Source organism: Hemiscyllium ocellatum, chromosome 5, assembly GCF_020745735.1.
Source record: "Hemiscyllium ocellatum isolate sHemOce1 chromosome 5, sHemOce1.pat.X.cur, whole genome shotgun sequence".
In the NCBI taxonomy this organism is placed as follows: Eukaryota; Metazoa; Chordata; class Chondrichthyes; order Orectolobiformes; family Hemiscylliidae; genus Hemiscyllium; species Hemiscyllium ocellatum.
The window spans coordinates 60,992,733-61,019,316 of record NC_083405.1 but is presented as its reverse complement, the minus strand read 5'-3'; the positions used below and the strand labels follow the sequence as shown (position 1 = coordinate 61,019,316).

Below are 26,584 nucleotides of genomic sequence, written 5' to 3'. Positions count from 1 at the left end.
TTTGGCCTCCACAGCGATCTGCGGCAATACGTTCCACATATTTACCACGGTCTAAAATTCCTCATCAAAAGGGTTGTCCCCTCACTCCTGGTCTGTGCCTTCAGGTTCTAGTTTCTCCTATAAGTGGAAAAACCTTCACCATGTCCATTCTAGCCAGGCCTCTCAGTCTTCCGAGAGTTTCAATTCAATTACCCACCCCCCATTCTTCTAAAATCTTAGTACAGATCTAGAATCCTCAATTGCTCACATGACAGTTCCTTGATGTCTCATTCAATCAAATGTGGCCTTAATGACAAGGGCAGTCACTCACCCCAGAATTCAGAATTTTTGTCCATGTTTGAACCAAGGCTGTAATGAAGGGCAGGAGCTGAGTGGCCCTGGCAGAACCCAAACCAGTCATCATGGAGCAAGTGCTGCTTGATAGCACTGTTGATGACACCATCCATGTCACTTTATGGATATCAAAAGGCTGGGCTGGATCGATCCTGCTTTTTCTGTACAGGACATACTTGGGCAATTTTGCATATTGTTGGGTAAATGCAAGCGTTGGAGTAGTCCTGGAGCAGAAGTTTTCAGTATTATTGCAGAAATGTCAAGTTCCTCTAAATACTTCTCCATATTATGTGGAATTGAATTGGCTTAACACTGGCAGAAATGATGTTCAGGACCTCTGGAGGATTACACCTTCAGTGAAATATAATTATCTCTCTTTAATAACTGAAGTTGTTCATTCCTAATAATATTAAGAAAGTGAATCTCCAATACTCTTCTCAGCCTAGGTATCAGTATTGAACCTAGATGTAAACCCAATATTTTTGTTGACGTCAAACAATTTACTTCTGGAGGTTTAAAGGTAGTTTGCTTTATTTTGCACTTTGCCTTTATTTAGACAAGATCACGTTTTAAAAGAATACACTTTCTCAATTTGTTCTGCCACCCCAAAGATTAATGTATACACATTCCCATGTGTCTCCCTGTCTCACATCTCTTTTAGAATTGTAGCACTTAGGTTATGTTGCCCCTCATGCTTCAGACAAGATTTCAGGTGTAGATGAGGTTTACCACCTTTCTACAGCCCAATAACCTGGAGATTAGGGACATTCTGTAATACAATACTCAAGTATACACCAAAGGTTTCAGAAAGGGACCAAGATTGGGTTTAGTGGTAAAATCAATCAAATCTGAAAGAGATTATTATAGGAATATTGAGTGCAATTCTGGTCTCCCTCATACTGGAAGAAAATTGTGAAAAGATTTATAAGGATGTTGCCAGGGTTGGAAGGTTTGAGTTATAGGGAGAGGCTGAATAGGCTCAGATGGTTTCCCTGGAGCATCAGAGGCTGAGGGGTGACATTATAGAGGTTTATAAAATCATGAAGGGCATGGATAGGATAAATAGACAAAGTCTTTTCTCTGGGGTGGGGGGAGTCCTGGACTAGAGGGCATAGATTTGGAGTGTGAGGGGAAAGATTTAGAAGGGACCTAATGAGCAAGTTGGACCGAAGGGTCTGTTTCAGTACTGTACATCTGACTCAATATCTCTGCAATGGCTGTCAGTTAATAGTCATGCACTGTGAGTATTTTAATCTGGAAGAGAGGATGTTTCTCAAAAAGGATTAACTATTGTATTCCAACAGTTTGCAACAAATCTAATTGTTGTGGCTTTACTTCCAAAAGGTTCATTCACACATAGCTCATTAAAATGAGACAAATTATATTTGTTGAAATTTCTTTAATCGTTGAGTGCAATTATTACACAGCCACCTTTAACATTATCACGTTGATGTTGATTTCTTTCAAAAGGAAAAAACCAAGGGAAAAACAATGTTAACCGTTTATTCAGCACCATTAACAGGAGCAATACAACAGCTGATAGGAATGCATGGTTTACATAGTCATCCCACAGATTTTGCTTTAATTCTTAGGTTTGTCTCATGCAACAGTGACACCTTACAGCAGAGACTAGCAGCTCACTTTGTTATGCATATTGAATTGAAGTTTAAAGGATCGACACAATTTTATCACCTTACAAATCTTCAGTGATTCTTTTTTGTGCACTATTGATCAGGTTATTTCTCAACCGCTTACTCTCCAGATGTGTGATCTAAATTTCAAAAGTTTTTGAAAATAAGTCTTCTTCTAGTCTTGAACATCAAAGTAATCAATGACTGGTTCTTCCTTGAACGGCTTTTGCAGGGCAACTGTTCCATTGTCAATCCTGTAAAATTATAGAAAATCTTAATTTGTACATTTCCAATTATCAATAATCACATGTAAACTAGATCTCCTCAAGATACATATTTGTTTCCATTTTGCAAATCAGTAGAGATCTCCAGGAGAACATAACAATTGTTTATTTGATACAACATTTGGAAAGAAACTTTAACAATTGGTCAACGCTTGCTCCAAGAGAATTCCAAGATTTATACAGATTACGGCATGGTTATAATTACAGCGATGATTCCCAAACATCAACACATGTTCTATATTATCTTTGTTTTGCAGTCTTTGAAGGCATTGTTTCATTCTAGGCCTTTATTAACGTGACTTCTAGCTATTAACCTTGAAGTCTGATGTCTAGTTTGTTAATTCTGACATATGTAGCCACCTTCCTTATTGCTGACTATATGGCTTAAGCTTTAACCCTTAATCCCTTTTGTCCACTGTAAAAGCTTGTGCAATATTTTCATTCATCATTATTGGAGTGTATAACAAAGACAATATAGAAACTGTGGAGGGGCTTTAACCTTCACAGACTAGTATAATCAAATTGGCACACGATGAGTTTGTAGAATGCCTCCGTGCAAGATTCCTGGACAATATTGCGCATTGTGAATCAAACAGGGATAAAGCCGTTTTAAATCGATTATGTACTAAGGCAAGATTAATTAGTAAGCTCACAATAAAAGATTGAGTAACAAGTGATCATAATACAACTGAATTCCAAGTCTAAAAGTAACATATGCCAGAGTTTAATAAAAAGTTGATTTAAAACAACATAGCAGAGCAAACTAGCCATGAAAACAAATTGTAAGAGCTTTTAGGAATTTATAAAAAGGAAAAGACAAGCCAATGTAAATACTGGTTCAAGCAAATGGCAGAGGCATTGGCCATATTGTGTTTAATCTGGTTTCATAGAAGACAACACAAGTTATGTTCCTGAGTGCAAAAAGAAGGCAATTATATTTGAGAAAGACAAAGTATTTAAGACTTTTAAGGAACTAAAATCTGACAAATTCCCAGGACTTAACAGTTTATGTCTAGGGACCAGATACGCCTTTTCTTACTGCTGCAGACCTGACCCATCCGTTTCCACTGTTTGACCTGACACACCTTACACTTGCCGACTCAGTTTCCTGGTGCTAGACCTGGATTTTGGATCTCTGATTCAAGATCATTTCTTGCTACCATACTTATTCCATCCCATATCAACAATACTACCATTTCTTCCTGCTTGTTCCTTTGAAAAGTCAAATATCACTGAATACTTAGTTCCCAGCTTTGGTTATATCGTAACCGTGCCTCTGCAGTAAAACGATTATACCCATAACTTTGTATTTGTACCATTAGTTCAATTATTTTGTTCCAAATACTGCACATATTCAATTAAATGAGCCATTAACATTACCACCTCCGGACCCAATCCCACTTCACCTCCCAGGAGCAGATTTTCTGAACCTCACCAATTCCCCATTCCCCCTTGCACCAGACCGGAATGTTGGTTACACTCCACCGTCCCTCTCCCACCCATCTTCAGACCCAACCGGCCTCTGCCCCACTGGGAAGCAGCCATCCCTTACCCCAAAGCCTTGGACATTAATGTGCTATGACCTCACCTTCTGGCCACCTCCAAAACAGATCTTTCCCAGTGACCCATCCTAAATACTGTATCACTTAGATGGTCCCCTTGCACCCTACCCTCGCGCTTTTCTCACGGAATTACTGTTTGACAAAAGCTGTTAAAGTGGCAGTGGTTTCACTTCCCCTGACAATTCTGCTGTGAGGAACCTGACAGAATGGAACTACAGTGCCACTTTCTGAAGGAGGTCTCTTCAGAATCTCCTGACAGAATGCTGTAGCTCTCCCCTTTCATAGAGCAGGGACAAAATGACAGTCTACATGAGATTGTCACTCTTTGGAAAATTTAATCCATTGTTTTACATAGATAAGAGTGTTCTTTGTTAAAGATTTGGTACGGTTAAGCATGCAAGAATTCACTTGTGAAATCACAGTTACCAGTGTGAAGGTGATGTACTTCATGTTACTCACTTAAGTGCTTGTTGCCGAAAATGTGCAATTGGTGGGGGTGGTCTTGCTGCCATCTCTCTTTCAATCAATGAAGTGAGTGAAACATTTGGACACATGGATTTTCCCCTGCAAAGAAATGTAAATTACAGAAATAATGAGATAAGTGACAATGTAAAATCATGAGCAAATTTGCTTTGCGTCATAAAATATGACTAGACAAACCTGCAGTCTATTTCATATAGTTTACTAGACTGAAAGAACGAATGAGATACTACATGAATAGCACGAGCATAGAAGTCTATTTTTGACAATTCCAGCCATAAAGGAAAAGGCCCAACAGACGAAAGGGGCCATTTTCCTCAACTTGGAAACTATCAGCATGCCCTCTCTTTTTAGGCTTTTAAAATGCAAATCCACCATCTAAAAATTTATTACACTCAATAAATGGGCCACCTTTGAGACTTCTCCTAGTATGCAAAAATTAAAGCCTCCCATTATAATTATCCTGCTTTTTTGACAAACTTGTTGGTATCTAGTCAATCACTTCATCACTATCAAGATCTATAGACAACTGTAACCCGTCTCAGAGTTGCAAGGTCTACCAAACAGCAATAAAATAAATGAACATTCAGGCTGTTCTCAAATCAGATCAAAAAGAGAGAAAACATGACAAAAAAGGTAAAATAAATGGCTCAGTACTTGAATGTGTGCTGTATGTGGAACAAAATAGATGAATTAATGGTGTAAATACAAAGTTAATGAGTATAATAATTAGGAGGGTAAAAAAGGGACATGAGATAGCTTTGGCAAATAGAATTTAGGAGAATCCAGAGTTTTCACAAATACATTAAGGACATTACTCCCTAGTGTAACTAGGGAGAGAACAGCACCCCTCAAGGTAGCCTGTGTGTGCAGCTGCAGAAAAGGAAGTAGATACTGAGTATTTTACATCAAAATTTATTGTGGAAAAGGACGTGGAGGACATAGACTGTAGGGAAATAGATGGTGACATCTTGCAAAGTGTCCATATCACAGAGGAGGAAGTGCTGGATGATTTGAAACCCATAAAGGTGGATAAATCCCAGGACCTGATCAGGTGTACCCTAGAACTCTGTGGGAAGCTAGAGAGGCAATTGCTGGGCCTCTTGCTGAGATATTTGTATCATCGGTAGTCACAGGTGAGGTGTCAGAAGATTGGAAGTTGGCTAACATGGTGCCAACCATGTTTAAGAAGGGTGGTAAGGACATGCCAGAGAACTGTAGACCAGTGAGCCTGACGTCGATGGTGGGCAAGTTGTTAGAGGGAATCCTGAGGAACAGGATGTACATGTATTTGGAAAAGCAAGGACTGATTTGGGATAGTCAACATTGTTTTGTGCATGGGAAATCATGTCTCACAAACTTGATTGAGTTTTTTGAGGAAGTAACAGAGGATTGATAAGGGCAGAACTGTAGATGTGATCTATATGGACTTCAGTAAGGCATTCAACAAGATTCCCCATGGGAGACGGATTAGCAAGGTTAGATCTCATGGAATACAGGGAGAACTAGCCATTTGGATACAGAACTGGCTCAAAGGTAGAAGACAGAGGGTGGTGGTGGAGGGCTATTTTTCAGACTGGAGGCCTGTGACCAGTGGAGTGCCACAAGGATCGGTGCTGGGCCCTCTACTTTTTGTCATTTATATAAATGATTTGGATGTGAGCATAAGAGGTACAGTTAGTAAGTTTGCAGATGACACCAAAATTGGAGGTGTAGTGGACAGCGAAGTGGGTTACCTCAGATTACAACAGGATCTTGGCCAGATGGGCCAATGGGCTGAGAAGTGGCAGATGGAGTTTAATTAAGAGAAATGCAAGGTGCTGCATTTTAAGAAAGCAAATCTTAGCAGGACTTATACACTTAATGGTAAGGTCCTGGGGAGTGTAGCTGAACAAAGAGACCTTGAAGTGCAGGTTCATAGCTCCTCCTTGCAGGTAGATAGGATAGTGAAGGCGGTGTTTGATATGCTTTCCTTTATTCAGAGTATTAAGTACAGGAGTTGGGAGGTCATGTTGGGGCTGTACAAGACATTGATTAGGCCACTGTTGGAATATTGCATGCAATTCTGGTCTCCTTCCTATTGGAAAGATGTTGTGAAACTTGAAAGGGTTCAGAAGAGATTTCCAAGAATGTTGCCAGGGTTGGAGGATCTGAGCTATAGGGAGAGACTGAACAGGCTGGGGCTGTTTTCCTTGGAGCGAAGGCTGAGGGGTGACCTTATAGAGGTTTACAAAATTATGAGGGGCAAGGATAGGATAAATAGGCAAAGTCTTTTCCTTGGGGGTCAGAGAGTCCAGACTTGGGTTTAGGGTGAGAGCAGAAAGATATAAAAGAGACCTCCGGGGCAACGTTTTCACACAGAGGGTGGTGTGTGTATGGAATGAGCTGCCAGAGGAAGTGGTGGAGGCTGGTACAATTGCAACATTTAAGAGGCATGGGAAGGGTTTGGAGGGATATTGGATCAGGTGCTGGCAGGTCGGACTAGATTGGGTTGGGATATCTGGTTGGCATGGACGGGTTGGACTGAAGGGTCTGTTTCCATGCTGTACATCTCTATATCATAACCATGCCTCTGAAGTCAGAGTCATAATCAAAGCTGAGAAGTAAGTATTCAGTGGTTTTTGACTTTTCAAAGGAACAAGCAGGAAGAAACGGTAGCATTGTTGGTATGGCATGAAATAAGTATGGTAGCAAGAAGTGATCTTGAATCAAAGATCCAAAATCCATATGGGAAGAAAGAAATTAAAAAAAATGGAAGAAGTGGACTGGTGTCAGGAGTCTTTAGCATAATGACATGGTGTGACAGATAATAGGTCAGGAGATGAGGACAATAATTATGAGTGAACTTAACTTTCACATAGGTTGGGATAGTCAGATTAGCAGCAGAAAACTATATAAATGATTTGGATGTGAACATACTTAGTAATTTAGTAAGTTTGCAGAAGACACCAAAAATTGGAGGAACATAAAACATTACAGCACAGTACAGCCCCTTTGACCCGCAGTGTAGCGCCGTCTTGTGAAACCAAACCAATGTATCTATCTTACATTATTCCAACCTCATCCATATGCCTATCCAGTGACCACTTAAATGTCCGTAAAGTTGGAGAGTCTGCAACATTCCACGCCCCTACTACTTTCTGAGTAATGAAACTATCTCTGACATCTGTCCAATATCCACCACCCCTCAATTTGAAGCTATGCCCCTTCATGTTAGCCATTACCATCCAAGGAAAAAGGCTCTCCTTGTCCACCTGATCTAACCCTTTGATTATCTTTTATATCTCGTTAAGTCACCTCTCAATCTTCTACACTCTAATGAAACAGCCTCAAGTCCCTCAACCTTTTCTTGTAAGGCTTTCCCTCCATACTAGGCAACATCCTAGTAAATCTCCTCTAATCCCATTCTAAAGCTTCCACATCCTTCCTATAAAGTGGTGACCTGAACTGCACGCAATACTCCAAGTGCGGTTGCAACAGAGTTTTGTACAGTTGCAGCATGACATCATGGCTCAAAAACTCAATCCCTCTTCCAATAAAAGCTAACACACCCATATGCCTTCTTAACAGCCCTACCAATCTGGATGGCAACTTTGAGGTATCTATGTAATTATCAAAATTAATTTCACATAGAATTTATTTGCCATCCAAAGGGAAGATGGATAACTTTTCCACTGTGCCCAAAGGTTCCTGTGCGACACGCAAATATGAAAAGAGTAAATACCTTTTTTTCCCGTGTCAGGTTGGTGGGAAAGGAAACAAGTTGAGGCTTTTAGTGTTGTCAATACTCACTTCACAGCAGTGATAACAACGTTGCGCTTGGGCTCACTGTCATAACTGACACTTTCAACACCATAGACTTCAGCCAGCTCATGAATGATTCTGCGATGCTCCCGGTTCATCGGGGGATAGCAACGGCTTTTCTTCTGCTGCTTGCCCTGGATTAAATTAAAGAAAATCACTTAATATTTCAGGAATGAGAGAGTGGATGAGAACTACAGAACCTGAAAAAACATTTTTTGGAATAGGGAATCAGGAACACATCACAATATAATGCAGAAAAGTCAAGTGCTGGAGTGTAGTGCTGGAAATTATAGCAGTTTTTAATGATACATGAAATGCAAAAGCTTCTAGCCTACTTGAATTAGATGCAATTATTAAATTTCAAGTGTGTAGAACCATCAGGTCCCCTCATCTACTTTCCATCAAGTGTGTAAACCAATGCTTTTGCATTACTTCACAAGAAAGTGACCTCAGCATTTAAAGCACTTAGTGAGGTCATACAGAATAAAGTCAGTAATAACAACAAAATGTGACCTTAAAAAGTTACTCAAATCTGTCAAAGCTTTACAAAAACACTGCTTTAATTGTTGCATGAAAGCCAAACACTTCATATTTGAAATAAAATGCTAGAAAAACTCAGAAGGACTGGTGAAGTTTTGGAAAGTAAGTTTTGGTCAAGTAAGTTTTCTCTCACCACTTATTGTCAACCCAATCTTGTAACTATGCCCTTCAGGGCCTGACTCAGTAATGCCACTGCTGAGCCACTTCTGGTGGTGGGCAATGAAAACGCCCCACCCACAGCACTTTCTGTTTCCTCCAAGTGGTGTGCAACATGAGAAGCAGAGTCAATTGCTGAAGGTGGACGATTTATTTCCTTTCACATGTTTGATCTGATTCTGTAAGACTTTATGGGGTCTGAAGTCAATATTGAGGACTCCCAGAGCAATTTCTCCTGACTGTCTACTACTCTGCTGGGCCTGTCCTGTTGGTGGGACAGGACCTATCCAGGATGGTGATGGGTGGTGTCAGTGACATTGTGACACTGTTGCTTGACTTGTCTGTGAGACAGCTCTCCCAATTTTGGCACTAGCCCCAGATGTCTTTGCAGGGTCAACAAAGCTGTTTTTTTACCAATTTTAATTTCTGGTGCTGAGATCAATATTAGATGGTTAGTCTGCTTTTGTTTTTTTTTGAGACTTGAGAGAATGATGCCCCAGAGTGACTTAGTGGGCCATTTCAGAAGGCAGAGTTTAAATCAGTGGTGCTGGAAAAGCACAGGTGAGGCAGCATTGGAGCAGGGAAATTGATGTTTCAGGCAAAAGCCTTTCATCAGGAATAGAGGGCTCTTGCCCAAAACGTCGATTTCCCTGCTCCTCCGATGCTGCCTGACCTGTTGCGCTTTTCCAGCACCACTGATCTAAACTCAAGTTTCCAGCATCTGCAGTCCTCACTTTTGCCTATTTCAGAAGGCAGTTGAGAGTCAACCCCAATATCCATGAGTCACATAGCACAGAAAGAGACCCTACATTTCAACTTGTCTGCACTAATCAGGCATCCCAATCTGACCTCGTCCCATTTGCCAACATTTGGCCCACATCCCTCGAAATCCTTCCTATTCATGTAACCATCCTGATGCCAAATAAAATGGCTCTCATTCCACATTCACACCACTTTTTCTGCATGAAAAAGTTGCCCCTCAGGGCCCTTTTAAATCTTTCCCTTCTCACCTTAATCCTATGCCCTCTAGTTTTAGACTGCCCCACTCTAGGAAAAAGACCATGTCTATTTACCCTATCCACATTCCTCATGATTTTATACACCTCCATAAGGAGACCCCTCAGCCACTAATGTTCCAAGGAAAATAAACCCAGCTTATTCAACCACTCCCTATAACTCAAACCCTCCAATCTATGCAACATCCTTCTAAATCTTTTCTGAACCCTCTCAAGTTTAACAACATCCTTCCAATAGGAAGTTGACTAGAATTGTACTAGGAATTTGAAAAGTGGCCTAACCAAGTCCTGTACAACTACATGACATTCCAACTCCATGTAGGCCAGACGACATGAGCATGGCAGATTTCCTTCCCTGAAGAACATTAATGAACTAGATCAGCTTTTTTGACAGTCAACCAGGGTTTCATGGTCATCTATAGACCCTTAATTCCAGCTGTTAAGTGAATTCAAATGCCACCAAGTGCTGTGCCTGGCCACCAAAGGGAGGGTGGTTCTTTTCCCTCACACCCCTCAAACTCTGCTCCTTGATGAGCAGAAGAAATTTGCAGTGGAGAGAGTTTACCCTGGTGAACCCTCCGTCATTTATCCTCAAAAGTTTAATGTCATCTGCCAATTTGATTCCGAGCTAAAATGTGGAAGAGGATGCCACATGCTTTACTACATTGGATGACATATCTCAACTTACTTGGTAAACGTTTCCAAAACAGCATGTGGCTTAATGTTGACCACCAGAGATAATATTTCTTTGCATTTTACTGTCAGACAAACTTCAACTTGTGTGTTCCATTAGCTCTTTTACAGTTAGATCTTTCAAACAGGACATTGTGTTGGAGAGTAATAATAAAGGCACTTTGTTAGTTGCAGCACCAACCTTACTAACAGCTTCCACAAGAGCTTTAATTTCTTCTTCCACTTCAGTTACAAACTTCAGATCTTTCCTTTAGTTGAGATTAAAAAGAAAACAGACCTATGACTTATTGCATCAATACATCTCAGAAAACTAACCAACTGCGAATTAGCATGTGCTTATTTGAAAACTTACTTTTAATCAAGGTAAATTTCCAGGACATGTAACCACCTGATGGATTTGATACTTGTGAACATCATACATTATTTGCAATGGATTGCATCATTTGTTTACTTCCACAAACAACTGAAAGAACAACAGGAGTCGGCCAAATCTATTTTGCCATTAAGATCACGGTTGATCTTTATTTTTGACCACTTCAAATGGATTCATTTCTCATCACTTCATATTAATCCTTCACTATGTGGATAGGGCCACCATTGCAATTTTATTACGACCACATTTATTTAATGTGACATTGGTACATTTTCTTAAATCTTCCAGTGAAGGAAATTTAAAAAATCACCATTTCACCCATTCTAATTGAATGAAATGCCTTAGATTTTACTATTTTATAAAATGAAAATTTATGTTTGCAGACCACAATTTAATTTTATCCAGGCAGAGGGATTGCTTTTTGATAAATGGCACTAATCCATCCAACTCAACATCAACATGTTTACTTATATAAACCTTATTTGTGACAAAATAGCACAGATGTTTTCTCTGGCAAAAACCATCCGAGACCCAGAGAAAAATGAAAAAAAAATCAGTACTACCTTTAGAAACAGAAATGATCATTATAACTTGTAATCTAAACCAAAAAAAAAGATTTTTTACATCTGGTGGGACATTAAACTTGTTTCTTGCTCAGCTGCTTTTTGATCATGTGTAACTCCAGAATTTCAAGCTCTGGTGAAAATTCTGTGCCTATCCAGCTTGGACAAATTAGTAAATACAATTATTAATCCATTTGCTTTGTAGCCAAGATGTCAAACACAAGTGCGATTTTAAAACTGGTCATCACTTATCCGCACTCCATTTTACATGTGCCCAATACTAATCATCGCCTACCTTGCATCCTCTTTTAGACTCTCACTGTATTTGGATCCTAAACTGCGAATATGAAATGGATCTGAGGCAGGGTTAATGTTTAAAGCATCTGCTATTCTCCTGTGAAAAATATACACAAAAATATAAGAAACATTATGAACAGCAAAGAGGAACTCAAACACTTCTGACAGACAGGTTAGCAAACAGCCAACATTGCTATGCATATAAACCAAAAGTTAATGGATCAATACTGTTCGGTTAGCATCCAGGCCAATTTTTAGGGGTGAACTATAGCTCAATGGCAGCATATGTGAACAAAGCCTGCTGGCTCAAGATAAATATCACTTCAGCACACTATGCAGGCTGACACTGTTTTATTAAAGGAATGCTGCACAGTCAAACATTCTAACTTCTGGATGCAGTTTTAAGCCAAGTTCCCCCATCTGCCTCTCACATGAACTCAAAGATCCTATTACATTTTCCTTAAAGTAACAGAGGAGATCTCCTGATGCCCAGGCCAGTACTTAGCCTTCATCTAACAACTGCAACTTGTGACATGATCTTTTGTGGAAGCTTCTGGAAATTATCCTATACTTGCAAAGTCCTTCAATTAGGCGAACTTACACTCTTGGCCTTGAGGTGAGCATACTACCACTAAACAAAGGTTAACACTTGACGTAGGATAAGGCTGATGGCTAGGGGTTATAGAGTTTTAATGAGTTGATGTTTTTGGAAGAGGGCTAGGACAGCCCTAGGAAAAATGGAGACTTGATAATAAATCTATAGATTACAGTTCCATTGACAGATGAAGTGAGACAGAAGTAGTGAAGACAATGAAATGAAGATGGAAGCCAGTAGCGAGTGTTTGAGGGGCAGTGGAAAGATAGACCTGGAGGATTATCAGCATACATGCAAAACGTGAAGCAATGTCTTTAATGTTAAAAATATTGCCCTTCAGAGACTAAGGAATGTTAAAAATAAATCCAGGACAGAATCTAGAGATAACATTGTGGGGATGGTAAGACAATCCATTGCTGGAGATGTGCTGGCTATGATTTGTTAGGCAGGAATGGGACCAAAGAAAGACAACTGATCTTCAATTGATCTGAAAGGTTGCAGAGAAAGTGAAAAAGAGGGAGAATTTAGAGAAACAGTCATGTAAGATATTATTTGCATCTTGACAGAGGTAATTTCAGTTCTATGGCAGAGTAGAAACATCACTGAAAAAGATTTAAACTATGGAGCTGGGAGGCCACATGTTCAAGGACTTAAGAGGAAAGGAAATCAGAGACTATATTAGTTAGTGAGAGCTGGGCAATGGAAAACAGGAAACAAGAAAAGACAAAAGCAAAGAACTGTTTTTTGAGCAGAGGTGATGGCAGCCTTGAAAAGAACAAACTCAGCACTCAAAATCTGGAAACCCTTTACAATGTCAGACGCTATAAAGTGTCAGGAATAAAAGTTGGATGTAATTGGGAATAAATCCACCAATACAGGTTTTGCGAAAAGCAGAAAAGATGGTTCTGAAAGCCCGATTTCCAGGTTACCTGATGACTCAATTCAGTTTACCCTGAAAGTATAGTTGAGGTTTGATCCTCAAATTATGCTGAATCGATTCTCAGTCAGGACAACAGGAAACTCCCTATAAAACTGTCCTCAATATCCCTGGACTAGGAATGAGGAAACACTATTGGCTTGAATACTCAATCCTGACCACTATTCAGTGACCACTATTTGAAATGGATAAATATAGACTTAGGTATGCCTGCTGCTATCAAATCATTCATCATTGTCCTAAAAACCCTGCCTCACTACCAAAATTACTTTCTCTTACAAATCCATTGTCACCAGTCTTTTGGAATCTGGTGTTGGCCAGACTGTTACTAGTCACAAATTGAAGGGCTCAGCTCATCAGTCACAGATTTTGTCTGGAGTTATGGCGAAGATAGCGAAGTTAAAATAAAGAAGTCTATATTAAAACAGAAATAGACAGGGAGTTAGGAAATAGGGAACAGGAAGATTGAAAACAAAAAATTGGGAAAAGTCTCCAATAAGTAAAAGCTCAAAGCCTGTGAAAATTAATTCTCAAGATTATAAAAGGTTGTTTGACAGTAATTAAGGCTTATTCCACCACTAAAAGGGTGTTTAGAATGGAACTGCCAGTCCTTACTGGCAGTTAAAAACACAGTCATGATGATTGTGCACAATGCCACACCATTCAACACAGTTAACTGAACAGCTAGACAGTGATGTGTGTAGCTTATGCAAGGACAAAGCAGTGCATAGCACCTTCTGCATTTGACTGTGCAAGTCTATCTAATTTATGTATAATAAAGGGCAAGTATCAGTTGTCTACAGGAATATTCCTAAAAGCTTTAAACATTTTTATTGACTATTTGTTAACTCTACATGTTAACATTGCCCAGCACTGGAATGCACACATCCAAAATAGAAAATAATTTGTTATCTGTGCTTTATGGCAATGTCCATAAATTAAAATTACTTACAAATTAAAAGGCAGCTTTTTGCTGAAGTGTTTTGATCATATGAATCAAGTCACATATTCAACAGCTTAAAACGTTCACAGATCACAGGAACTAATCTTTGCATCAATTCACAACAATAGAATTAAACAGAATGAACATTAATACATGTATCTGTTCATTAAAGCTAAATTGTGATTGGACTGAATCAACTACAAAAATGTAGAACTTAGCAAAAAAGAAAATAAAGGGACAAAAGGTATTTGGAGAACACAAGCAAACTATATGCTATGTTTAAGAATTTCAGAGGAAGGAAAAACTTGAACACATCCATTCACCTTGCTTGATATCTAGCAGCACCTAAAATGTCCCCAACATCTTCGATTCAATTACCTCAAAGATAGTTGTTACTTTTCAAATATTCATCATGTTTTGGACAATAGTTTAATTTACTATTCACTCAAGCTCCTAACTCTGTGTTCCCACAAGCCTAACATACCTTGAAGATGGTGATTATGTTGGTTTCATGTTATCTAAATTAGTGATTTATGCAAAGTAATGAATTTTCTTTTTCTTCCTCCTCCCCTCCCAAACCGTGGAGTTTCTTATTGTTAGGTATTGGAACATAAGCTTCTCCAATATTTCCTCAATACACTTGAGCACATCTTCAACAATGAACGCGCATCATTTTGATCTTTGGCATCAATAGTTGCACACAATATTTTACTGTAAACTAATAAGACTATTCCAGAGTTAAAGCAAATCAAATACTTTAGTGGATGTTGTTTCTACGCATTAAAATCGATCACAGACTGAAAATCTGTAAACTAAATCAGGCTTGGGCAGCCTTAAGTGAAAAGGCAACATACATTTGGTTTATAGCAATATGAGAACACATTTAATTTTAGAAAATGCATGTCATGGAATAACTCACCTATTTCTTTCTACTGCCGCACATTCTTGATCACACTCCAATCTGCATGGAAAAGAAGCAATTTTATAGCATCACAACCATCCTGACATTAACACTTCAAACATTGCTTAGCCACAAGATAAAGTCACTGGATTAGGCTATTCTGCCCATCATTTTGCTCAGCCATTCAATCACCAGCTGATGTGTTTCTCAACCCAATTTTCTTGCCTTCTCCCAATAACCTTTGATACCCTTACGAATTAAGAACCTACCTCTGTCTTAAATACACTCAATGGCTTGAGCTCCACAGCCTTCTGTAGCGAGAATTCCAGATTCCCCAACCCTGGCCCCAGGTGCAGAAATCCCTCATCTGTTCTATAAGATCAATTCTTTATTTGATACTGTGTCCTTGGGTCCTCATCTCAAAGTGGAAATATCTTTCCCACGTCCACTCAATCCAAGTCTCTAAGTATTCTGTACAACTTTCCACAATTTATTTTTGAGAAATAGGATTCCTTATAATCAATAATAAACACCATCCAAAATTCACGCAGTTGAAAATAAAACTATACAATGCTCACCTGGATGAAATAGGTCAGTTATTGTTCAACTTAGTAGCCCTTGGTGCTTTTGCAACTTAATTTACATTTTTGTTTGGAAAATGCCAACTCCACCTCCCAATGCATAAAAGAATGATTTACCTGCTCTGTTTCATTTCTTTCTTAGAAATGAGTTTACTGATTTCCACTGAGTCCCCAAGATGCACATCAGAAAGTTTGCTGGCCATGGAAATAGCAGTTATCCTACACAGAGTGTAAGCAAAAGAACATGAAGATAAATCAAGAGGTCTCATTTTCAAGTTATAATCATAAATGAAAAGAAACAATAAACAAGAGGGAACGTGTTCAACTTTGCTCTGGTGAAACAGCATTATAATTCAAGTATTACGAGAGCAAGTTATTAGGAAGTTTTTTTTGCTGCTTCTCCACTTTGGGCTACCAGTCAGATTAGGGACACAGCTTGCACGTGATATTGAGCTAGGCAGTGAGCATCCCCACCCTTGCTTCCACGAGTGAGCCAGACTGGATATTTAATCAACTTCACATCTGCTGTACTGAGGGACTGTCAACATGTCTGACTTATAGTGTCAACGTCATAGCAAGGAGTCACTTCCATTCTGAACTTTTACCACAGGCTGTTGCTGAAAACCAGCTTCATCCCACCAAAATCTCCTCTCAGGAGACAACTAACAGCACTTTTAAACGCTTCAAACTGGACAGCAGAATTAGCTCCTCATAACAGGCAGGGTTAGCACAACTCAACACAAAACATGAATGCATTTCCAGCATCTTCTACATTCTCAACTAGCTAAGAGTTTTGGCATTTGCTGTTTCTTCATGTAAAGTGATGACAGGCATAGAAAATTTCACACCCACCATTAAGTATTGCCTTTCAGCAGCTGTCATTTCAAGTCTTAGGATTTGCTTATTAGCTACACGTGATCGACACTTGGCTTCAAAATGATAGGAGAACATATATACACCAGCTTTCAACATATCAACCATAATTATACCCTGAACACCCATTCTCACTACACTTATTCATTCGCAATGCTTTTATCTAGCTTCGTTCACAGTGACCTTGGCAAAGGAGCCACCATACGGAGCCAAACAATCAAAGATACTCAATTACAATTTCAAAACATGGTCGAGTCCTGAATTTCACATGAACGGAAGAAAATACTCCCTCTCAACGGAGTTATGAATCACGGAAGGAGTACAGTTTGGATCTGCTTGTCTTACAATGCGAATCTGCATTTAAAACATAGACCCTTCTGTCCTTGATATTGTGCCGACGTTTTATCCTACTCTAAGAACAAACTAACCTACATATCCTTCATTTTACTATCATCCATGTGCCAATCCAAGAGTCGCTTAAATGTCCCTGATGTGTTGGACTATTACTGCTGCTGGCAGTGCATTCCACACACTCACTACTCTGAGTAAAGAACCTATCTTTGACGTCTCCCCAAAACCTTCCTCCAATCACCTTAAAATTATACACCCTTGAGATAGCCATTCCCACCCTGGTAAAAAGTTTCTGGCTATCCACTATCTATGCCTCTCATCATCTTGTAAACCTCTGTCAAGTCACCTCTCACCCTTCTTTGCTCCAATGAGTAAAATCTTAGTTCCCTCAACCTTTCTTCATAAGACATGTCCTCCAGTCCAGGCAGCATTCTGGTAAATCTCCTCTGCACCTTCTCAGCTTCCACATCCTTCCTATCATGAGGCGACCAGAAATGAACAATATCCCACATGTGGTCTAACCAGGGATCTGTACAGCTGCACCATAACCTCACTGCTCTTAAACTCAATCCCCCTGCTAATGAAAGTCAACGCACCATACGCATTCTGAGCAATTCTATCAACTTAGGAGGCAACTTTGAGGGATCTATGGACATGGACCCCAAGATCCCTCTGTTCCTCCACACTGCAAACAATCCTTATTCAATTTCGACCTTCCAAAATGAATCACTGCACACATTTGCAGGTTGAACGCCATCTGCCAGTTCTGCATCTTGTCAATATCCCATTACAAACTACAACAGCCCTCCACACTATCCACTACTCCAACAACTTGTGTGTCATCAGCAAACTTATGAACCCACCCTTCCACTTCCTCATCCAAGTCATTTATAAAAGAAAATCACAGAGAGCTGTACAAGATATTGCATGTTGTGCCTTAACAGTTCTAAAGACATTCACTAGGACTCCCAGCTTATTTACTTCAGTCAACGACTGGAATAGTCCTTTGAATTTTCCAGATCACTAACTTTCAATATTACATACCACAGAAAGCTATAATCACAGATTTGAGGCCATCCGCTATCATATACGACTCATGAGTATTCCATTAACACATCAGCTGCAGATATAGGTTTCGCAACATGTTTTAAAAAACTGGGGAGTGTATTTGCAATGGAAATTCAAAACTCAGCAAAGTGATTGCTTTTTAATTACAGCAAAACCAATGTAATTTTACTTTATTCTGCTCTTAGCCCAACAGCTGGCCAGGTTGGCAACTTGCCAGGCATGAATGCTTGTGATGAGAGATGACAGGCAGGGACTGTAACCCACTAACCCCATGTATTTTGGTAAGATTTTAAGTTGGGAGGAGGAACAGGAGCTGGTGGCCTTGTAATCCGGAAAAATGGTGGGGAGTAAGGATTGGCATTGTGAGCTAGTTGGGGGCAAGGTTACAATCAACCAAATGTGAAAGGTTTAATTGATCTCGTGCATCTCTTGTTCACAAGCAATGCTGTAAGTACAGGCTTTAATGGGTCAATTTAGTCCAAAGCTATTAGGAGTGTCTGACAGTCATATGGACTAACAGGAAAAAACGTGAATTAGTACACGTTTAGAAAAATATAGCTGTATAATTAGAATCGAGGAGTATGCAATATTTTTGTATTATTTCTACCTCAGGGTATAGTTTATGGTTGATGTTGAAGAAAGGAACTTTGTTTTGAAAAGGTTACCTCCATCCTCAAACACAGGAAAAAAAATTTACTCATCCACGAATAATGAATAATGGCAAATTGTCTGCCCAACTGTGCATATTTTTAAAAAATCACGCTTCAGCATCAGTTGCAAATGAAAGCAGTACAAACCTCTGGTAATTACTTGAAGCCTCACTGCAGATCATGATCTCTTTTTTCCGCTGACAGCTACAATATAATATTACCTGCAATGCAATAGATGTAATCATGAATATTAGCCTAATGTAGCTACTTTGTACATTTACATCTTTATCAAAAGCCAGAGTATGAAATTCTGACTGCACTGATTAAAAATAATGAAATTACTTGAGTTGGTCCTGGTACTTTGCATTTTTAAAATATAACACTTTAATATCTTTAACAAGTTTTCTTGTGCTCAAAACGCAACCAAGTTTACAGTTGGAGTCAAACGATTATTTTCGATGTTCTTTTCCACAGCACTCATACATATTCATATTCTTCTTTCAAATATTTACAAGCTGACAGGCTAAGAATAATACAAAACGTGATGCTAGAAATCTGAAATATTTCTATTTGGAAAGATTCAACAGGTCAGGTAGCATCTGTGGGGAGAAACAGTTATTTTCAGTTCAATTACGTTTCATCAGAATTGAACACAGTGACACACATTTCTGGGACACACTGATAGAATTATGTATTGCATCATTGTTAGGATACAAATGTTGAAACAACAGGACATCTAATTGGTCAAGAAGGTGCACAAGAATTCCATGCCCCACTACAGCAAAGAACTTAAGTTGTTCCAATGTACCGGTCCAGGCCAATATTCTTCCCTTAGGTTATAATGAAACACTAACGTGCGTTTCATTACACCACATTCGCTGTGACATGATTACCGAACTGGGGACACTGTTTCTAAAGTGCGGACTTTTAAAACGTGTGCTGGCTGTAACATGATTACACCACCAACACTTTAAGCATTGTTTCTGAAGTGTAATTCTTCTATAATGTAGAGTTGCACAAGAACAAAACCATCGCATTATAGAAGAAGTACCTGCACAAAAAACAGGTCACTCATTCACAAATAAATTCAAAATAGTGAAGTGTGAAATAAAAATAACATTTCAATTTTAATTTGCTCATTAACTTGCAGTTTTAGGGACAATTTTGTGCATATATCGGCTGCTATGTTTGTTTACATATTGTATGATTGCATTTCAAAAGTAACATTCAGGCCTCAAGGTGTTTTCAATCATGTAACAGGTCATGCAAATCCAAACTTTTTATTTCCACAAGGCTAACTTTATTTTCTGAGCAGAAACCCCACATAATAAAAACTTACCTCTGCAGAGCAGGGGGTCTTTGGACAAGGTGAATTTGGGTGGCATGGAGACGAACAAGGATGATTACAGTCAGGTCGTGGAATGATACACAGCTGTTTACATGGTTCTTCAGTGACACAGTCACCTTTGTGACAAATCTTCTTACATTTGTGCATTCCGCAAGGTAAGAGCTTGTTACATGCAAGCCCACAGGAAATGCCAGTCAGATGACAAGGAATATTACTCCGCATCTGGTAAAGAAAGTGTTCAATTAAATCCATGTAATTCAAGTCCATCCCAGATATCATGTTCTGTAACCTACTAATAAGCATCTAAATTCTGCATTTGGCTTTGAAAATAAAAAAAACTAAAAATTTGAAAATAATTGTCCTTGATTTATGCTTTAATATAAACTGACTATCAAAGCACAACTACATTACACTGATAAGCAGATATGCAAAATAGACAAGTAAATGAATCAAAAATCGGCTGTTGTTTGTAACAAATAACTTTTACATAATTCTCTTCAAATGGAGAAGAAATCATGTCTTCAATGTGCAGATAGATCTCAGTTAAAATCTAGATCAACAGTAGTAACACTGCTGAAAGACTGCATCCACTATTCTGTTTCTACAGGGTCCCTTGCTTGCATTACAACAAAGCATGGAAAGAGTCATTGCTCTTCTGTACTGTCTCAATACTTCCCACTCTGATGTATGGTCAACAACTCTAACATGGCCTTTATCTTCATTTTGATTCTAATAGTGAACCTGTAAATTCCCTAATATATTTGTTTGAATTTTGTAATCAGGAATGAAGGACTTGCACGTGAATTCCATTTCAATGATAGATGCAAAGATGTTTCATAGGCTTCTGCACACATTATGATTTGAGAACCTTTTCAGCATGATTTCCTCTATAGGGAATTGTCTTGTGTGAGATCAGGCCAAGAAACTGTGGGCTAAATTTAACCACCATAGCTGTGATACGATCAACCAGCCAAAATGTTGGTTGCAACCCTGTGCCCATCATTTCCAGGAAATGTGACAGGTTAATTGTCTATTAGGCAGGTTACTGCTATCAGAGTTCCTGCATCTTTTAAAAAGGTGAAGAGTCTGCAGAGTTGAGGATGACCAGATCAGCCATTATCCCACTGTATAGTAGAGCAAACTCCATGGGTAAATGGCATTCTGCTGCTTCGACGTTTTATTAAAAACATATGCTATTTGTAAGCATTAATAGTGGCTTTTCAATTTCACTATAAAAAATGTACAAAGGATGCAAGTTCATAAATTTCTCAATCTGCTGGATTTCAACTATTCTTTGTATTTGTATTAAAAAGACCGAAGTTGAGATTTTCAAAAAAAGAGTTTGTGATCAGCTGTCAGTGCTGGATTTACTAAACAAAGCCTGAGAAGAACCAGTGTTCTGCAGTTTTGTTTTAAATGTATGGGTTTGATAGGGAGTAATTCTGGTTTATACCCCCCCGCGTCCTCGTACTTACTTCATGCTTCCCCATGCACCATTTTTGAGTGAGATAAGTACAAGGTGGGCATTTCTCCTCATTGTGACAATTGTGGAATACTGTAGGAATATAACAAAATGCACATGAATAACAGTCTAAAATATCCATACACTTCAAAAGTGCACAAAAAGACTGCATGGTCTAATTACAATTCTAATCCAATAAACTGACCGTAGTACGAAACCAGACACCTCTGAGCTGAGAACAAGGTCCTCAATATATTTAATAAAATTAGATTCATCAAATATTCTAAGACCATAAGACATAGGAGTGGAAGTAAGGCCATTCGGCCCATCGAGTCCACTCCGCCATTCAATCATGGCTGATGGGCATTTCAACTCCACTTACCAGCATTCTCCCCGTAGCCCTTAATTCTTCGAGACAACAAGAATCTATCAATCTCTGCCTTGAAGACATTTAGCGTCCCGGGCTCCACTGCATCCTGTGGCAATGAATTCCACAGGCCCACCACTCTCTGGCTGAAGAAACGTCTCCGCATATCTGTTCTGAATTGACCCCCTCTAATTCTAAGGCTGTGTCCACGGGTCCTAGTCTCCTCGGCTAATGGAAACAATTTCCTAGCATCCACCCTTTCCAATCCATGTATTATCTTGTACGTCTCTATTAAGTCTCCCCTTAATCTTCTAAAATCCAATGAATACAATCCCAGGATCCCCAGTCGTTCCTCATATGTTAGACCTACCATTCCAAGGATCATCTGTGTGAATCTCTGCTGGACACGTTCCAGTGCCAGTATGTCCTTCCTGAGGTGTGGGGACCAAAACTGGACACAGTACTCCAAATGGGGCCTAACCAGAGCTTTACAAAGTCTCAGTAGCACAACAGTGCTTTTATATTCCAACCCTCTTGAGATAAGTGACAACATTGCATTCGCTTTCTTAATCACGGACTCAACCTGCATGTTTACCTTCAGAGAATCCTCGACTAGCACTCCTAGATCCCTTTGCACTTTGGCTTTACGAATTTTCTCACCGTTTAGAAAGTAGTCTATGCTTTTATTCTTTTTGCCAAAGTGCAAGACCTCGCATTTGCTCACGTTGAATTTCAGCCGCCATTTTCTGGACCACTCTCCCAAACTGTCTAGATCCTTCTGTAGCCTCCCCACTTCCTCAGTACTACCTGCCTGTCCACCTAACTTTGTATCATCTGCAAACTTCGCTAGAATGCCCCCAGTCCCTTCATCCAGATCATTAATATATAATGCGAATAGCTGTGGCCCCAACACTGAACCCTGCGGGACACCGCTCGTCACCGGCTGCCATTCCGAAAAAGAACCTTTTATCCCAACTCTCTGCCTTCTGTCAGACAGCCAATCCTCAATCCATCCCAGTAGCTCACCTCGGACACCATGGGCCCTCACCTTGCTCAGCAGCCTCCTGTGTGGCACCTTATCAAAGGCCTTTTGAAAGTCAAGATAGACCACATCCACTGGGTTTCCCTGGTCTAACCTACTTGTCACCTCTTCAAAGAATTCCAACAGGTTTGTCAGGCATGACCTCCCCTTACTAAATCCATGTTGACTTGTTCTAATCAGACTCTGCTCTAAGAATTTAGGAACCTCATCCTTAATGATGGATTCTAGAATTTTACCAACAACCGAGGTTAGGCTAATTGGCCTATAATTTTCCATCTTTTGTCTTGATCCTTTCTTGAACAAGGGGGTTACAACAGCGATCTTCCAATCATCCAGGACTTTCCCTGACTCCAGTGACTCTTGAAAGATCTCAACCAATGCCACCACTATTTCCTCAGCCACCTCTCTCAGAACTCTAGGGTGTATCCCATTGGGGCCAGGAGATTTATCAATTTTAAGACTTTTTAAACTTTTCTAGCATTTTCTTTTTTGTAATGGCAACCATACTCAACTCAGCCCCCTGACTCCCTTTGTTGGGATCTTACTCATGTCTTCCACTGTGAAAACTGACGCAAAGTACTTGTTAAGTTCTCCTGCTATTTCCTTATCTCCCATCACTAGGCTTCCTGCATCAGTTTGAAGTGGCCCAATGTCTACTTTTGCCTGTCGTTTGTTTCTTATGTACTGAAAGAAACTTTTACTATCATTTCTAATATTACTGGCTAGCCTACCTTCATATTTGATCCTCTCCTTTCTTATTACTCTCTTTGTTATCCTCTGTTTGTTTTTGTAGCCTTCCCAATCTTCTGATTTCCCACTGCTCTTGGCCACTTTATAGGATCTCGCTTTTTCTTTAATACATTTCCTGACTTCCTTTGTCAGCCATGGTTGTCTAATCCCTCCCCGGATAATCTTTCTTTTCTTGGGGATAATCCTCTGTACAGTGTCCTCAATTATACCCACAAACTCATGCCAATTTTGCTCTACTGTCTTCCCCGCTAGCCTCTGCTTCCAGTCTATTTTTGTCAGTTCCTCTCTCATGCCCTCATAATTATCTTTATTTAACTGTAACACCATTACATCTGATTTTGCATTCTCTCTTTCAAACTCCAATGAGTATTTATTTTGCATATCACAGGCAGGGGCCAACGGTAAAAGTGCTAGAAATAAATCAAGGTTGCATTTTTATGCCACAACACAGAAATTAGATATCTTTTGCTTTCCAATGTGCCTTGTTGTGTCCTGCTTGACAGAGGCATTACTAGGATCAAATTCCTATTTTAAGGCAGCAGGCAGTGTCTTTTGACTCCACAGATAAAGGAGTTTCAAAAAAAGGAGTAGAATTAAAGTTATGCATCAAGAGGATTAACTGAGAGTTGGAGAACCTAGGTCATTTTGCAGCAGGATCTCCATTTTAGAGAACAGTGAGGGACGGGAAAGCAACTAGAAGTGCTTCACTAAGAGATGAATCTTCTCTATCTCTTCCCTCGATGGTGTGGGTCTGATCTAATATCCCAATCTTTTCTCTGCCTTCCCTCGCTTTTGTGATTGATGGCTCCTTTCTTGTCGAAAGGTGAGGTGCTGGAAAAGCACAGCGGGTCAGGGACATCCAAGGAGCAGAGAGTCAATGTTTTAGGAATAAGCCCTTCCTCAGGCTCCTTCCTTGGTCCAGGATCACTTACTCCCTTAAGCGTGGACCTGCTTTGATCTCACTGAAACTATTCTCCTCTCATTCATAATCTCTCCAAAGTTGTTCACATGCATGTTAGTTTTATGAGAGGCCACTCTCCACTGGTGCTTTTGTCTCTCTGAAGTCACTCTCCTCTTGCGCTCTTTAAACTTAATTTAAGCAGTCCTCCTCAAGCTTCTATAAAATCGTTTGTGTTAGTTAAAGATGGGTGCTAGAGACTCCATGAGGTTTGGTCCAGTCAGTGCAGAAACGTATTCTGCTATTTTAGATCACATTGGATACTGCCTAAGCGAAGTCAAACAAGTTATAGTCAACTTTGTTATCCCTATGGGTTTCAAAGATAGCCCTTAACTACTTATCACCATTCATAACTATTCAAACTATTTACGTAAACTTAAATCTCTTTAAACACAGTATCACCTGTGCTCCACTAAAAAATACAAAAGGATTTCAATTTAATGAGCATGGTGAAGCCATTCTTTCTTACCTGGATGATCACACTCATGCTCTCTGATGCAAGGGTTTTTGCACTCTGGAGGTTTGGTGCCACATGGTATTGGAGGATAGATCACTGTTTTGCCACAATGACATGTTAATTCATCAAAACCTAAACAGTAAATATTGGGTTAATTGCATAATCTAGCTTCCAAGAGTTTGCACTGCCATGTAACCTACACGTGGATAATAACAGATGAAGAAACAGCTGTTACACTGAGTGTAGAATAAGAAAATGGGAAGGAGGTCGAGGAGTCAGACTGAACATTTTCAGACATATTTTACCTTGAACAGGTGTCCAGTGAGAGTGAACTTTCAGTTTGGCAGACATAGCAAATCAATTTTAACCAACAAGCCTCATTTATCAAGTGTTATCCATCCACTTCACTCTTTGCTATGGGTATGAAGAGCTGTTTGTGACTGACAAAGCTGGATTTCCCCTAGTTGCTAAGCAGCTTCTAGGTTAAGCATCAGGAGTGACTTTTAACAAAAGACAGAGGGATGAGTAGTGCAGAATAGGGGACACTGATTTTCCACGTTTGTGTGGAATAGCATTCTTGGTGACAAAGGACAATTTTGACAGTTTTTTGAAAGATCTTTTGTCAAAAGACTAGTTTCAGAGAACAATTTATTTTAAACATGGCTCTTTTTTTGTTAAAGATCCTACTGTTTTAGGCAAATTAGAGATAGCTATCAAATCCAATGACATTTTCTTCAACTGTGAAATCAATGAAGGACTGCCCCTAGACTCAAACAAAAATAAGAAATTTATCCAATGCAGCAGATTAAAAAACTTATTGAGCAACCAGTTCACAAAATTTAAAAGATCCTTTGGAATCCTGTATTGACTAACTGGTTTGCTATGGTAAAGGATAGATTTTATTAAACATCTGATTTAAGAGTGTATTCTTCAAGCTTATGATTCTATCTAGTAGAAAACTTGCATTTATGTAATCACATGCTTGGGCCATGAATGGGACTCTGATGTTATAAAAATTCATACAGTTTTGCATATAGACACTAAGTCAGATTACTATTTTTTTTGACTTCAGACTTACTACTTTGCCAGCAATTCTGACAGTTTCCACGGTGGCAAGGTTCCTCACACTTGTGCTGTCCACAGTTAAGCTTGCGTCCACAGAGAAGGAGACACTTATGTTCAGTATCCTTAAAAATGAAATCAACAGGTTACAAGACATTTGACAGTAGTCTCAAAACTATTCAAAAAATCTATTTAACAAAATAAAACCCTCACTTTCCATATACATACAAAAACTTACTACATACATTTCAAAATAACTGAAATAGTGCCTCTCTGAAATGTTACTGAGTCTACTGTGGAATTCCATAAAACAGTGAGCATGGAATATAGGAAGCAGCAGTGTGACAGACAGACAGAATGGTGAGAAGCAGAGAAAATTGAGATAAATTGGTCTAGAATGAGCAAAGGTGCACATATTAACGCAATGTCAACTACCAGCCTGCACCTTAAAGGCAAGATAGTCTGCTTGATCTAATAAGACAACCTTAATATCTTAAGAGCTTAAAC

At 39.3% G+C, this 26,584-nt stretch overlaps 1 protein-coding gene across 2 annotated transcripts in view; it reads right to left on the bottom strand.

Annotated features, from left to right (window-relative positions):
- Positions 1 to 1,730: 1,730 nt before the first annotated feature.
- Positions 1,731 to 26,584, bottom strand: part of nfx1 (nuclear transcription factor, X-box binding 1) — a 72,982-nt gene continuing 48,128 nt past the window's right edge. For both annotated transcript variants that reach the window (XM_060824781.1, XM_060824782.1), the window contains exons 13-24: positions 26,094 to 26,202; positions 25,028 to 25,147; positions 21,455 to 21,534; positions 19,971 to 20,201; positions 18,779 to 18,852; positions 15,807 to 15,908; positions 15,127 to 15,168; positions 11,731 to 11,829; positions 10,681 to 10,747; positions 8,083 to 8,228; positions 4,270 to 4,374; positions 1,731 to 2,218 (exon numbers count right to left, since the gene is read on the bottom strand). In XM_060824781.1, the coding sequence (XP_060680764.1) occupies positions 2,140 to 2,218; positions 4,270 to 4,374; positions 8,083 to 8,228; positions 10,681 to 10,747; positions 11,731 to 11,829; positions 15,127 to 15,168; positions 15,807 to 15,908; positions 18,779 to 18,852; positions 19,971 to 20,201; positions 21,455 to 21,534; positions 25,028 to 25,147; positions 26,094 to 26,202 (1,254 nt within the window). In that variant the 3' untranslated portion in view covers positions 1,731 to 2,139. The remainder of the gene's footprint in view (positions 2,219 to 4,269; positions 4,375 to 8,082; positions 8,229 to 10,680; positions 10,748 to 11,730; positions 11,830 to 15,126; positions 15,169 to 15,806; positions 15,909 to 18,778; positions 18,853 to 19,970; positions 20,202 to 21,454; positions 21,535 to 25,027; positions 25,148 to 26,093; positions 26,203 to 26,584) is intronic.